The sequence below is a fragment of the Lagopus muta genome, chromosome 5 (assembly GCF_023343835.1).
Source record: "Lagopus muta isolate bLagMut1 chromosome 5, bLagMut1 primary, whole genome shotgun sequence".
NCBI lineage: Eukaryota > Metazoa > Chordata > Aves > Galliformes > Phasianidae > Lagopus > Lagopus muta.
In genome coordinates this window covers 52,968,856-52,983,103 of record NC_064437.1, presented here as the reverse complement: position 1 = coordinate 52,983,103, position 14,248 = coordinate 52,968,856, and the positions used below count along the sequence as shown (strand labels likewise).

The 14,248-nt window shown below is 59.1% G+C and overlaps 1 protein-coding gene across 1 annotated transcript; it reads left to right on the top strand.

The window, feature by feature from the left end:
- Positions 1-72: 72 nt before the first annotated feature.
- Positions 73-10,236, top strand: PPRC1 (PPARG related coactivator 1). The gene is given in 15 exon segments (XM_048946504.1): positions 73-147; positions 150-461; positions 2,342-2,482; positions 2,585-2,737; positions 2,931-3,047; positions 3,162-5,709; positions 5,975-6,028; positions 6,335-6,395; positions 6,617-6,684; positions 6,888-7,668; positions 8,826-9,005; positions 9,133-9,196; positions 9,382-9,503; positions 9,585-9,736; positions 9,887-10,236. Coding segments are annotated over 15 exon segments (4,932 nt in total). The 3' UTR covers positions 9,991-10,236.
- The last annotated feature ends 4,012 nt before the right edge of the window (positions 10,237-14,248 follow it).

Sequence of the window (14,248 nt, the reverse complement as noted above, 5' to 3'; positions counted from 1 at the left end):
TGACGCCCGTGCCGCCCCGCCCCCCGCGCGCCACGGGTGGGGCCGCTCCCTCAGCCCTCGCCCTCTACAAAGATGGCGGCGAAGTCGCGGCGCTCCTCAGTACTCAAGATGGCCGCCTCGCGTCGCTACAGCCGCCACCCGCCAGTCGTTCCCCTCGGCGCGGCGCAGTGCCGGCGGCGAAGGGGTGCGCTCCCGGCGTGCCCTGCGCGGGGCGGGACGGCTCGGCGCGGTGGCTGCCGGAAGCTGTAGTGCGGGGCTGCCGGCGGTCACGTGTCGCGCCCGGCAGTGGCCGCGTTGGGAGCGGAGGCGCCAAGATGGCGGCGCTGCGGGGCGGAGCGGTGCTCCCCGCCGCCGGGGTCGGGGCCGGGGTCTGCGGCGCTTCGACCGGAGCCGCCTCGCGGGGACCGGCAGGCGGCGGCGCCTCTCGCCAGCCACCCCTGCGCGCCGGCAGCCCCCTGCAGGTAGGCGGCGGGCGGCGGCGGCAGCGGCCGCGCCGTGACACGTGGAGGCCGGGGCGGCTCCCGCGGCTGCAGCACCACGTGTGCCGGTTGCGGGCCCGCGGCGCGGGGCTGTGGCCGTCCCGCAGGGGCTGCTCCGGGGCGGGGGCTGTAGGGAGGGTCGTCCGGAGGGTCCCCGCGGCTCCCGGTGCCGGCGGCGTGCGGGCAGCGGGCGGGTGCTGCCGTCGGCGCGGGCTCTGCGCGGTGTCAGCGGCCTGGGGAAACAGCGAGGGGACGGGAGGACGGGGCCGGCGGGTGTGTGGGGATCACCCGGGGGGGTCGGGCATTGGGGGGCTGCGCGTCCCTGCCCTTCCCAGCTCGGTGCGGTGCCGCAGACCGCCCCTCGCGTCACTGTCTCCTGTCCCTCGGCTGTGCCTGCGATGCGGACTCTTATCGAGATCCCTCGTCGCGCTCTCGTACCCCCGCCCTTCGCACCGTAATGCCCGTTTGGGACGGCGCTGCCTCTGTGCGCGGCGCTCCCTGACAGTCGCTGGAAGGGGCCGTGCCCTCCGCCGGAGCTCCCCGCCCTGCCCGAGGCGCAGCCGGGGCACGCGTGTCCCTGCACAGCTCTGCGGGGCGAGCAGCTCGTGGGCACGTGCCCGTGGTGCCTGTGACTTTGGTACGTGGGAGAGCCCTACTGTGCACTTGGCCCTCCGTTTGGGGCTGCGGGCGTCCTATGCTTTCCCCACTGATGGTACCCGATGCGTGCCCAGGCGCAGTGTGCTCAGGGCCCGTACCCATGCTTTTAGCGTCCCCGTGACTTTAAAACCAACCATGGGACACAGCAGGGGCTCTGCTGGGAGCAGGCCGGGCGGGTTTGTGCCCCCGCCCCGACGCGAGGGTAGGAGGAGGTGCCCGGCCCCAGGTGGATCAAAGAGAGTCCCCGGGGAACACGGGTGACTCAGGGCTGTGGGACTCCTGGCGAGGCACTGAGTCAAAGGAGTTGGGGAGCGCTGGGACATGGCCTTCTCATGGGCTGGAAAGGGCCCTGGGAGTGGGAGGGTTTGATTTCTCTTCATGCAGTAGAAAGGACCCTAGGAATGTCACCAGTGGGCTGCGTAATGCTGACCTGTACGTGTGTGGCTGGGGTTTGGCTGTGTTTTGGGGGAGGAAGGCTGCTGCCAGCTCTCCCAGGTCTCTGTCCTTGGGGCATTTATTGTCCCCAGCTGCATTATCTCTGCCAAAGCCCATCTGCAAGCAGGAACCCAAACACTGTCTCGTGCCGGCAACACACCAATGCTGTGCCTCTGCTGCTGCTGAGGGCCGTGGTGCAGCCTTACTGCAATGTGCCAGGGGTCTGGGAAGAACAGAGGACCCAGGGGGCTGGGGATGAGCAGTGAGGAGCATTTTTGATGCTGGATCATGAGCACTGTGTGCTCAGAGCAGTGATGGTTCCAGCCCTGGCAGTGACAGCTGGATGCATCCCTGTTGCTGAGCCCTGCACATTTTGTAATGTTTTGGGCTTATCTGAAGCGCCGACAGCCAAAACCAAAGGAGCATGTGATGGTCTGTGGGCGCAGGAGGGAAGTGTGCATCTCCCCTGCCCACTGAGCACAAGCAGAGTGCTATCAGACAAATATGGAATGTGTTGGGCTTCATTTACTGTTCTTCACCAGTCCCAAAACTGCTGGGTGAGAGCTTCCAGTCCAGTGCTTGTGATGGCAGAAAGGGGTCCAGGATTGGTGGCACAGCACCTTGCGGGGCTTTGTGCATTGGGGTGGGGTGAACTTTCCCAGAAAGTGAGGGATTACAGTCTCTGTGGTGCCCTCTGACCTTCTTGCTCATTTGAAGGTGTGTGATGATGGTTTGTGGAGTGCTGATCAATTTTACCCCACTTCCTGTAGTGTTTCTCCTTTGAGGATGATGACCTGAACTTGTCGCTGGATGCAGAAACCATTCCGGAGGCTGAGGAGATCCTGGGGACAATGCAGAACTACCTTGACTCCTCTGTCATCTCCATCATTGAGGACCTCTCCCTAAGCGAGGTGGGTCCTTGTGCATGGTGGTGGCCTTGGGCCACTCAGGGGCCCTGCTGCCCCATAGCTGTGCCTTAGTGCCCTCTGAGCTACCACCTGCTCTTCCTGCAGGGCAAGGCCTGCCTGGATGCACAGAATGAGCTGTCCCTGCTCACTGCCATCACGGAGATGCTGGACAGCACAGATGATGAGACCCTGTCCCCCTTCGACACCATTGTGGACACAGAGCTGCTGACCTCGCTTCGGGAGCGGGAGAACCCCTCGGTGAGTGGTGGGGCCTCTTCTTCAACATCAAATGCCTTTCTGAGCCTTCAGGTGTGATGTTTGGCAGGGTGGGGGATTCACAGGAGGCTCAGGAGCTCCGTGCCAATCTGCACAACCAGCCTGGGGTGAGGTGACAACATTGTTGGGAGCTCTGTACCTTCCATGCATCATCCTCTATCCATCTTTCCACCAGTTCCAGAAGTTTCTCAGCCTATCCCGGCCAGTTCTTGAGTGCAAGAGCCCTGCCTTGGAGCAGCCCAAGGGTCTCTGGTCCCTCAGCAGCGGTGGCAGCGTAACTGAAGCTGGGAAGGTGAGCAGGGAGAGCTGGAGGAGTGGTTCTGGGGTGGCGATGCCCCCAGTGCAGCTGGGAGAGAGCGTCACTAAGTGGTGGGAGCTGACGTGAGCTCTGGTTTCCCCTTTCCAGACCGACATGGACTTGGCCTGGGACCGCATTGCTCACGGCCTGGAGGACCCACCACCACCAAAGAAGCAAACCTGCAGCACCCCGCGGGTGGAGAGGAAGCAGGGGCGGCCCCGTGCCCATGAGCAGCTCCCCCTGCAGCGTAGTGACGGGGAGGAGGAAGATGAGGAGGCTGCCTCCAGCCCAGAGCTGGACAGCAGCATGGAGGCTGCAGAGTTCTCCACGAATGTGCCCGAGGTGGTGGCAGAGGAGCATGAAGACCCCTGTGTCATCAACACAGGCGATGTGTCGCTGAGCGAGCTGGTAAAGTCCATGCATCCCTACTGCCTGCCCACCTTCACTGTGTGCGTGGACCCCGAGAGTGAGCCCATGGCCAAGGAGTTACTGAGCGGTCCTGTTGTGCTGGAGATCGTACCCAGGGAAGGTGAGAACATGGAGATCCCCGTGGTGCTGCAGCCCCTGGCCCCTGGCTTCCCTGACTTGGAGCCCCAGCTACTGGGCACAGAGAGCAATGCAGAGTCAATCCCAGTGCACGGAGAGGAGTTGCCAGGAGATCCAGCACCTGAAACTGGAATGGAGGAGGAGGAGAAACCACCTGGGCAGGAACCCTCATGTGCAGCACTGGACAGCAAGACCCCTGTGGAGACTGCAGTGAGCAGCAAGCGTGAGATCTGTGAGAAGGGACGTGGCCGTGAGAGAGCAAGGAAGAGTCGGAAAAAGAAAGTGGAGGAAGGTCCAAGTGAGGAGGGCCGACCTGGCAGAGACTGCATGGCACACCGGCTGCGCTCAGGCAGGTCACGGCGGGCAGCACGGCCCTCGCTGCAGGTCTCTGACTTCCTGGCTCGGCAACTGGAGCAAGCACGGAAGGAGGGGCAGATGGAGCTGCATGCTGATCGGGCACCACAGCCACGTGGCCGCCCCCGGGGCACAGCAGGGGCCTCCCTGCCCACGAAGGAGCCCCCAGAGCTGCCAAAAGAGTTGGAGCCAGAAATGACAGACACAGTGCTGGAGAAGGGTGAGACTGCAGTGCCTGTGGAGAAAACCACGGAGGAGCCACTAGCAGGGAAGCAACCCAGCCCGGTGGAGCAGGAGGACAAAGGGGCTGAACAGCCAGTTGTTGGGATGCCGAAGCAGGATGTAGGCATGGAGCCCACCCAGAGTGTGCCCACAGCAGAGCCAAGTGAGACCCTGCCCAAGGAGGCCAAACCCAAGGCCCTGAGCCTGAGGGAGTATCGCATGCGCATGCAGCACCGCCAGTCCAGCATGGGCAGTGGGAAGGAGGGCAAGAAGCAAGCAGTCAGCAAGTGGCCCAGCGTCCCTGAGCCTCCCACTGAGCTGGCAGACATTCCCTGCCTGGTGGCACCTGCACGCCCACCCAGCGAAGCAGCTAGGGCTCAGAAGAGCCTGGAGAAATCAGTCAGTTCCCCTGCTGGGCCGCCTCCTGCCAGCAAAGCACCTGCAGCTCCGGTTCCAGTGCCAGCTCCAGCACCTGCCTCAGCCCCACCACCTCCAGTGACACCAGTACCTTTTGTTGCACCTACTGTGCCCCCAGCTGCTGGGACAGCTCCCCCTGGGATGCCACCACCAGCCACTACTGGTGCTTATGCCGTGTATCCACCTGTGCCTTCCTGGCCCTGCTTTGGTCCGCAGCCCCTGGGCTGCCATGCTCTGCCCCCACCACCTGGCGCTGGGCCCCCCAGCGCTTTCCACATGGTGCCCAGCCTCCCACCCCCACCCATGGCTTGGCCCCCACCGACCCTGCCCCCCCCACCACCTTTCATCCCCGGTGGCCCCTATGGCCCCGTGGGCTGGGCCCCCCCATCCTACTGGCCAGGCATCCCCATTCCACCACCTCCAGTGCCTCCTATGGCATACGGTGATCCTGCACTGCAGGGTGCAGCAGTCTCTTCAGTCCCAGCTAGTGGCTGCCCCAGCATGGCCCTCTTGCATGGGCAGTCTCCCCCCGCCTCAGAGCCGCCAGCTATCCCTGTGCAGCCATCTCCAGGCAGTGAGATGGGGACTGCAGGCAGCCAGGCCAGACCAGGGGTCAGCAGGGTATCAAATGTTAGGAGGCAGGCACGTTTGGTGGGGGAGAATTCCATCCCCAAGGGACCCTCGGCTCTGCCCCCCACCCAGCCACTAGCAACTCCATCAGGTGCTGCTGCCCAGCCCAGCGTGGTCCCTCCTGCAGCCCCAGCTCCAACTGAGGCTGCTCCCACCCAACCCTTGGAGGAGCCCCCACCTGCAGCACCCATCCAGCTCTCAAAGGCTGCCCCGGCTGTCATTCCTGCAGAGGTGTCAGCTGCTGCTGTCCCTGCTGGGGGGTCCCCTGGCACCTGCCTTACAGAGGAGCCTGTGGGGCCAGCCAAGACCCCACTGGAGCCACCCAGCCACAAGCCCATCACCCAGGCTCTAGCACCACCACCAAAACCATGCCGGGAGAGCAGCAAGCCGCCTGCTGCACGGCCCTGGAGGCACCAACCACTCATCAGCCCTGCACAGCCCAGTGACAGCAACCAGGACATTGTGCAGGCCTTCATCAGTGAGATTGGTGAGTGGGGGGCTGCAGGGGCTGCTTCCAGCTGCTAATCTGCAGTGGGGTGGGTGGCAAAGCTGTGTCTGTGGGCTTGGCCAGTGTGTTTGGCAGTCTTGTAAATCCTCATTGCCTACACCCTGGGCTTACTGGTGCCTAAACTGGACTGCAGAACTGGGCGCTCCCGGCCCTGCTGTGGGAGGCACTGAAGCTGCTGTAGCTTGAAGTGTCCCCAGGGGAGGAGGGTGGAGGCAAAACTGACCTGTGCTCTCTCCTGGTCCAGGGATCGAAGCTGCTGACTTGTCCAGCCTGCTGGAGCAGTTTGAGAAATCTGAAGGTGAGGATGCAGCACGTTGTCCCCTGTGGGGTCTTCCATGTCCTTGTGCTGCATGCGCTCCTAAAATGATAGTACCTTGTGTGGTTGCCTTGCCTAGGGGCTTCTCTGCCTTTGTTTCCTTTCTGTCTTGAGTCAGTTGTTTTGACATCTCTGGGGCAGCTGAGGAGATGATGGTGGGAAGAAAAAGTGGGGGAAGAAAAGGCAAAATCTCTACGGAGGGCGGGGATGCCTTGAAACCTCTTCCTCATGTTCACAGTCTGTCTGCTGCCTTCCAGCTCTGCTCTCACCCACCCATTCTCTTTTCAGCCAAGAAGGAGGAGGCTCCTGTGCAGCCCCCTGAGGAAAGGCGGCCAGTGAGGAGTGCTGGGTGAGTACAGGGTTCTCCGTGTGCCTCAGCATGGAGCCCTGGGGCAGCCCTGGGCTGTTCAATCCTGACAGACCGATGTAGGACTGGGATCTGCAAGGTCTGTCTTTGCAGCTCTTGGATATCGCGTGCCCCCTATTAAGGCAGCTTGGGTGGGTGCAAGTGTCCCTGAGAGCAGAATTTGGAGGCAGCTGCTTCTTACAGAGCTCCTTTCCCCTTCTCAGGTCGGAGCCCCAGCCAGAGAGGAAGCCCCCGGACAGCCTACAGGCCTCGGAGCTGGCCAACGTGGCAGGTGACGCCCAGGAGCAGGGAGGGGAGCACCTGGAGCCTTATCAAGGGCTTTTGTGGGGCTGGGAGCTGCCTGGAGGGGAACCCAGGGCTTGAGGGGAGCTGGGAGCTTGGGTGAGGTCTCCAGCCAGGTGGATTGCAATGAGGGTGTTCCCCTCTTTTCTTCATCAGGATCCCCGTCCTAACATCTCTGTGCTACTCTTGCAGGGCTCACCCCCCCGGCGACCCCTCCCCACCAGCTCTGGAAGCCGCTGCCCACTGTCTCACTGCTGGCCAAGACCAAGTCACCTGCGTCGGCACCTCAGGAAGGGAGTCAGAGGACCACCAAGCTCACAAAAGCTAAACCCCTGCCCCAGAGCAAGCTCCAGGGGAGGAGCCCAGCACCTGGCAGCGCAGCCCCCAGCCACGTCTGCTCAGGCGACCATGACTACTGCATCCCACGCACAACACGCCTGGAGAACAGCAGCATTGCTGGCACACAGCACCCCGCCACTGAGAGCGGCTCCCGCTGGAATGTCAAACACCACCGGGACATCACCATCAAGCCCATCTCCTCCTTAACCAAACGGACGCTGGACCAGCCCAAGCCGGCCCCCGCCACTTCAGTGGGTCCCAGCCAGGAGTCCCCAGGGGCTGCCTGCCCAACCCCCCTGGATTATCGGACTAGCGTCCCCAGCAAGGCCGTCACCGGGGGTGACAGCCCCGCCACCTCAGTGCTCCTCTCCCCGGCTGCGTCTCCCTGCCGGGACCAGGAGGTGTGGACCCCTAGCACCCAGCCTGGCCGTGTCGCTGCCAAGAAGTCCCTGCGCTGCTACCGGAGACCGCAGGACTCGCCCAGCCCCTCTGCGGGCAGCTGGAGGGCCGGCCGCAGCCGGGCCAGCCGCTCCTTCAGTTCCAGCTCGGATGGAGCCAGCGAGTCTTCGTCATCATCCTCATCCTCCCGGTCCCGGTCGCGGTCACTGTCCCCACCGCCCAAGCGGTGGCGAGGGTAAGTGGCAGAGTGGGGTCGGCTTGCTCTTTGGGTGTTGCCTGGTGGCTGATATTTTGCAAAGGTGTTTCCCTGTGGTCCCTCTGAAGGGGTGAGCAGCTAAGCAGTTAGAGGTCTGGCTGAGTCCCCCTCTGGACAAGGCCTCCTTGCCCCTCCTGGAGCCCCACCATGTGCTAGCACACATGTGAGCCCTTGGTTATGCCTTGGCTTTTGGGTGCTTTCTCTGGGATGAATGCAGGTGTTTGTACTGGTACAGCCCTAAATGTAGGATTGAGAAAAGCTGCAGGCACAGCGGGGAGCTGCTGGGGGTGAGCAGGGGAGCAACCCATCTGGGTTTGTTGTTCTGCTGCTTCCCCCCGCTCCTTATCAAGGCATCTGCGGGGTAACTTTCTTTGGAGCCTTTGTGCATCTGCGTGTTGCAAGAATGTGTCTCTGCCACTCAACCCAGCTGGGCTGGGACTCCCTCTGTCCCCTTTTCCTGAACACTGTACTGTGCAGTGTCCCCATGGGTGATGTCAGCCTGACCTGCTGTCCCCCAAAAGCTATGTGCCAGTCCCTGGGCTTGGGTCTTGGGTTTGTCAATGCCAGGGGCCAGCTGTGGGCAGTGTGTGCGCCTTGCTGCTGACTGGAGGCTGCGCAGCTTGGCCCTGGAGGGTTTGGGGTGCTGCACCTTTGCTTGGAGGCCAGGGGCTGTGGGCAGTGAAGCCCATATGGGGTGAATGCCATGGCCCATGGTGTGTATGGTTGGAGGCACTCAGCTCTTGACCAGGGCGGCTGCTGGGTGCTATGCAGGTGCAGTGGCTCCGTTAGCATTGTGTGCCATGTAGAGTTCAGTGCAGCAGCTCCACATTCTCTGGATCCTTACCTGGCTGCAGCCATGCTGAATGGTTCCCATATACCCATGTCTTGCTCTTCAGAGGTTGTGTGATGAGATCCTACTCCATTTAGGCTGTGGGGTTTGGAGCAGCACCTTTATAGTGCCTTTGTTCCCCATGGCAAACATGGGCAGATGTTTCCATAGCCAGGCTCACCCTGAGGATACTGATATGTCCTGTCCATGTGCCGTGCTGGGTGTTTTGGCAGAATGGAGCTCTTTTGCATCCCCAGAGCCTCGTGGTGCTGGACACAGGTGCTGAGTTTTCTCTTTTTCCCTCCAGGTACCGCTCGAGATGTTCTCACAGCTCGTCTTCCCGCTCCAGCTGCGGGTCATGTGGCAGGTCCCGAGACAGGTCCTCCTCTTCCTCCTCCTCATCCTCCTACTCCTCCCGGTCCCCGTCCCGCAGGCAGTCCCGCTCCCGTTCGCCCTCTCCCTGCAGGAGGAGTAACAGAAGGAGAAGGTGAGTATGGTCCCTTTCACAGAACACCTACTCCTTAGGTGTCTCCCTCGTGTCTTGCTCCTGAGATAACTCTCTTCCAACACCTTCCTCGACCCTACAGCTCACAAGTTTGTTTTCTGCTCTACAGATACAGTTACGATGCACAGGACCACTACCAAAGGCAGAGGATCCTCCAGAAGGAACGTGCAATAGTGAGTGGACTTAGGGATGTAGTTTAGTGGCTACGGTGGTGGTGGGTCAACGATTGTACTAGATGGTCTTAGAGGTCTTTTCCAGCATTGATGATTCTATGAACGCTGGATGTGTTGTGGGGCTGGGAAGCTGGATTTGGGGCTCCTTAGGTCATCGTCTCACAGAAGGGTGCCCCTGCCCGCAGGAGGAGCGGCGAGTTGTGTTCATTGGCAAGATCCCCAGCAGGATGACACGGTCGGAGCTGCGGCACCGCTTCTCAGTGTTTGGGGACATCGAGGAGTGCACCCTGCACTTCCGCTCCGAGGGGTAAGAGCTCTCCTTGGTCTTTCCCAGCTCCTCAAGAGGATGGTGTGACTGTGCCCATGCTCATCTCCTTCTTGCTTCCAGGGACAACTACGGCTTTGTCACCTATCGCTATGCTGAGGAGGCCTTTGCTGCCATTGAGAGTGGGCACAAGCTGCGACGTCCGGATGAGCAGCCCTTTGATCTGTGCTTTGGTGGCCGCCGGCAGTTCTGCAGGAGGAACTATGCTGACCTGGGTGAGTTGCACCCTGGATCCCTTCCTTCCCACGTGCATTCGGTGGGTGGTTGGATCCCCCGCCAGCCCCTTCCCCCCCCCCCTTCATTCTCTCCCAGCCCAGCACCGATTTTAGATGTGGCTCAGGGCAGGCTCTCCCCATATCTTTCAGACTCCAACCGAGAGGATTTTGATCCAGCCCCTGTGAAGAGCAAGTTCGACTCGCTGGACTTCGACACGCTGCTGCGGCAGGCACAGCGCAGCCTGCGGAGGTAGCAGCAAGCACGGCGGAGCGCCCGCCCCTGCTTTTATACTCAAATACAAAAGACAAAAAAAGTGTGGAGAGAAAGATGAGGTTTTTAAGAAAAAGAAAAAGGAAAAAAATTTGTTTTATAACCAGTATTTAAGGAGGACGGGCAGTTTCCCATCAATTGGAAGGGCCTAGGTGAGTGGCAGCCTCGGGCTTGCCGAGCCATGTAATAAATGTGGATGCCCAAACCCAGCTCTGCCTTGTCTCCTCCTTGGTGTGTCCCGTTGAGTGCTCAAGGTGGGCAGGAGGCTCCTTGGGTCTGGCCCTGGGACAGGGAAGGGTACAGATACCTTTTAACACCGTGCACTCCTTGGGTTTGGGATGTCTGGGAAGTGGGGCAGGATGGGGGCCGAGGCACTCCAGTCCCTGTGTTAGCCCCTAAATGGCCTAATGGGGTGAACAAGTTCTGTCTCGGTCTCTGGCTATCTGTAGGTTTTGGGGCCACGTGCACCTCCCGTGGTGGCCACGCAGGGGCAGCACAAGATCCCCATCCACAGCTGCTCCAATGGGATATGGGGGCTGCAGCCCTCCACTGTGGCAGCAGCACAGGGGACCACGTGTGCAAGGGTGGTAGTGTGTCCCCTTCTAGACTGCTGCTTGGTTGTGCTCCTGTTCACCAGAAGAGGGGTTTGACACCTTGTCCCTTGAAGTAGAGGCTGCGACTGAAGAGAGGCTGCAGCCACCTGCACCCTACAGGGGATGGGGCTGATGGGCAGAGCACAAGATCACAAGATCCACCACTGTGTGCATGGGCCTCTGGGAAGTGCAGTGATTTTGGAGAGGCAAAGCCTTGCTTCTGTCTGCATCCTGGGTGGCATGAGCCCTGCCTGAGCTCTGGGCAGGCGTCCTCCTGGTACCCCAGGTATGTGAGGTGAGGCTCTGACGTGGTCTCCCACCCTGCCTGGCCCCGGACTTTGTCCAGGGAAGAAATTGAGGAGGTGGCTGCATGCAATGGGGTGTCAACGGGAATGCAGCTCTACAGAGCCCTTGGTTGGGCCTTTGCACCCTGCTGAGTGAGGTGCTCTGTGGACACAACTAGATGTGTGTAGCAGAGCCTTATGTGCTAGTGGCCAAGGGGGAATTGGCCCCCATGGTTGCCAGGCATTCAGGAAGCCCCATGAGCACAGCATCACCGTGCATGAACATCTCTGGGCTGCATGTGGTCCCCTCTCCTTGCTCCTGTGGCTGAGGGAAAGCAGTGGGTGTGAAAGCGTTTGTGTTGCCAAAAGAATTAACACCCTGCTGTTGCGCCCTATAAATCTTTCAAGTGCTGGAGGCTGGCCTTATCCTCCTGTGTTGCAGTTTAATGGTTTCCGTTCGCAGTAACCTGGCCTTGTGTTCTGGGGTTATTGATTTAAAGTCTGTTGTGGAGGCTGTGAGAGCTGCAGAAAGGTGTTTTCCCTGTCGCCCAGCTGGTGGCAAAGGCTCCTCAGACAAGGTTATCTGGGGCCCTGGGGGGGGGAGAGGGGTGTTGCCCAGGACCAAGTACCCACATCACCATGGGGGTGGGCAAGCTTGATAGGACCTGACTTGTGATGCTCAGCCTGAAAACAGACACCAACCACACTGTGCAGAGCCCCTCATGGTCTGCAATGGTTTCCTCCTCTAGGATCCCAGCCCTTGGGGTTCAGGCCGACTCCACTCCTCCAAGCTCAGAGGTCCCCTCGAGAACTGGGAGGGATGCTCATCCTGTTCTAAGGCTCCAGCATCTCTGCTGTCCTACACCACTCGCCCCAAATCTCCCCCTGGCCCTGGTGGACAGCCAGGAGTTGTGTGTGCTTTAAATCTGTGCAGCTGAGAGGTTCATTTCCATGCTCCCTCCTACAGCTGCTTTGCAGACACCTCGTGTCCTTTTGCTCACATTGGGATATTCTTCCAGGGCCATCCCATAAGCAATTGTGTGTAAGGATGCAATGGATGTGTTGTAGGTGCCTCTAAATTGAATGTCTGCTCCAGCCAGTAACCAGGTATTGCTAATGCTTCCTGAGTCCTCCTATAGAAAAGTCTGCAGCTGTAATGTCCCAGGAAGCAAGTGGCCATCAGATCTACTGTCTGGTGGCAGCAAGGAATTTGTGAGAAAAATGGCATAGGATGTAGGAAATAGTCCCAAATTTGGAGAAGTATAAAAAAAAAAGAAGAAAAAAGGAAAACTCACAGAAAATGTAACTGCTGTGTTTTTGTTTTGGTTTGGTTTGGTTTGGTTTTTTTTGTGCTAAGCCTTACGTGAGCAGACCTTTGGGAGGGTAATGCTGGGAGCACTGAGGCATGAGGTCCAGCACTGGTCTCTAGTGCTTCAGAAGAAGGAAGGAATACCTCAGCACTCTTAGAAGCTAGTTAAGAAGGAAATGATTATTTCTTTATCTTCACCTAGACCAGCAGAAGCCTGGAGGCCTGGGGCTGAAGCAGCACCTCCTTCAGGACACCTGGCCAGCCAGGAGCTGCAGCACGGTCTGTGTGCCAGTCAGCTGGGGCTGGTCTGTCTCAGTATCCATGCAGCTCACAGCCTTTGTGTGCAGTGGAGCTCATCCTTTCTGGATGCAGAGCTGCAAGGATATTCTGGAAGAAGTCTCCTAAAGCCTCACGCAGTGACGGTGATGTTTCTGTCTCTGCTAAAAATAACTTGTCTGATGCATCTGAGCATCACGCCATTCCTTTTTCACAGGAGAACCACGCTGCTGTTTTGCATTCATCCTGCAGTGTTTCCATTTCTTCAGTTTCCAGCAAATGTCCTCCCTCATTGATATTTTGCTGAGTTTTGCTCCCTGTGTCCCCACTGAGTGATGGTAAAACCCATTGCTGGGCTCTGACCATGGCTGGTTCCCCTCCCCAGCACGCTCTGTGTGTTGCTGGATGCCCACTCCTCTCTGCAGGGCTCCCAGGGCAACATTACTGCTTGCTAAAACCACAGCTGAAATAACGTTATGTTTCACTTTGTGGTAAATCGATAAGGAAATTCGCCTTCTCTTTTGTTGGATACCTGAGCCCTGCCATTCTGCTGCTGTTTATTGCCTGGCATTCACTGGGAAATTAAAGGCTCCTATAATTGCACAATTTCTGCTCTGTATTCTTGTAGCCTTAGAGACAGCACAGCGTATGCTCGTGGCCGTGCCTGGTGTGCAGCCGGCCCCAGAACAGCCAGCCAGGGCCCTTCTGCTGCCCTTTCTCAGGACACAACCATGCTATGGTGTCTCTAGTTTAACCTGAGAAGATGCTGCTTAGGTGACAACGGAGCCATAGGCTGCTGGGCCAAACGGGCTTAGCACCTCCCGGCGTAATGCTGGGGAAGCCACGAGCCCATGGGAAAATGCCACGTGGGTGAACTGAGTGTGGCTGGAAGGCTCGCTCAGGAGGTGAGCTGAGAGGTTGTGAAATCGTGATCTTATCGGTACTTGGGGACAGGCTGCGTTCCCAGGTGAGCACTGGGAACTGCATCTTTAAACAGCTTATTTTTAGAGACGGGAAGCATGTGGAGAAGCGGCGAAAAATGCACTCGTGCTGTTACCTGGAGACAGCTGGGGCTTGTCCTGAAGAAAGGAGCCCTGCCAAGCACCTGGGGGCAAAGGGATTCCTACATGGCACTTGTTTGCTATGACAAGGTTGCACAGGCTTAAAAAAGCAAGGGTAGCAGCTCAGGCCATGCAGCTTGAGAGGGTGTGTGCTTGGCAGTGTGAGTCAGACACCCTGACAAGCGTGACGCCTGCAGCCCATCTCAGGTCTCCTGAGGTGCATGCAGCACACGTGGTGCTGTGCACTGAAGATGCGTGGACCAGATGAGGTCTGCCTGTGGAACCTCAGGACACAGCCCTGCACTGGGACATGGAGTGTGCATTTCTAATGCCTCTGGTTGAGTTTAGTAGGGTGAACGCCCTTGGCTGGTTAAAAATACGAGTTAAGTGTATGATAGATAGGATCATAACCATTGGGACAATGCACAGTAAATGCATGAGGAACTAGCTCAGGCTGTGCTTGAGCTCCTTAGGCTTTGAAGCCTGGCTATGGGGCAGCCAGACCACTTTGGTCCATTTTCACAAGTGAGCACGGTGCTGCCGACTATCTCATGTGACTAAAGGGACCTGCAGGATGGGTCTGGCTGTGAACTGTAGCTGCCACCAGGGGACAATGAATAAGTCAGTGTCCTTCAGGTGCTGCTGGAGTCAGACTCTAAAGAAGGCAGTGCTATTAATGGCCTGGATCAAAGGAGTAGGTCAGAGCGGGACAGGATCT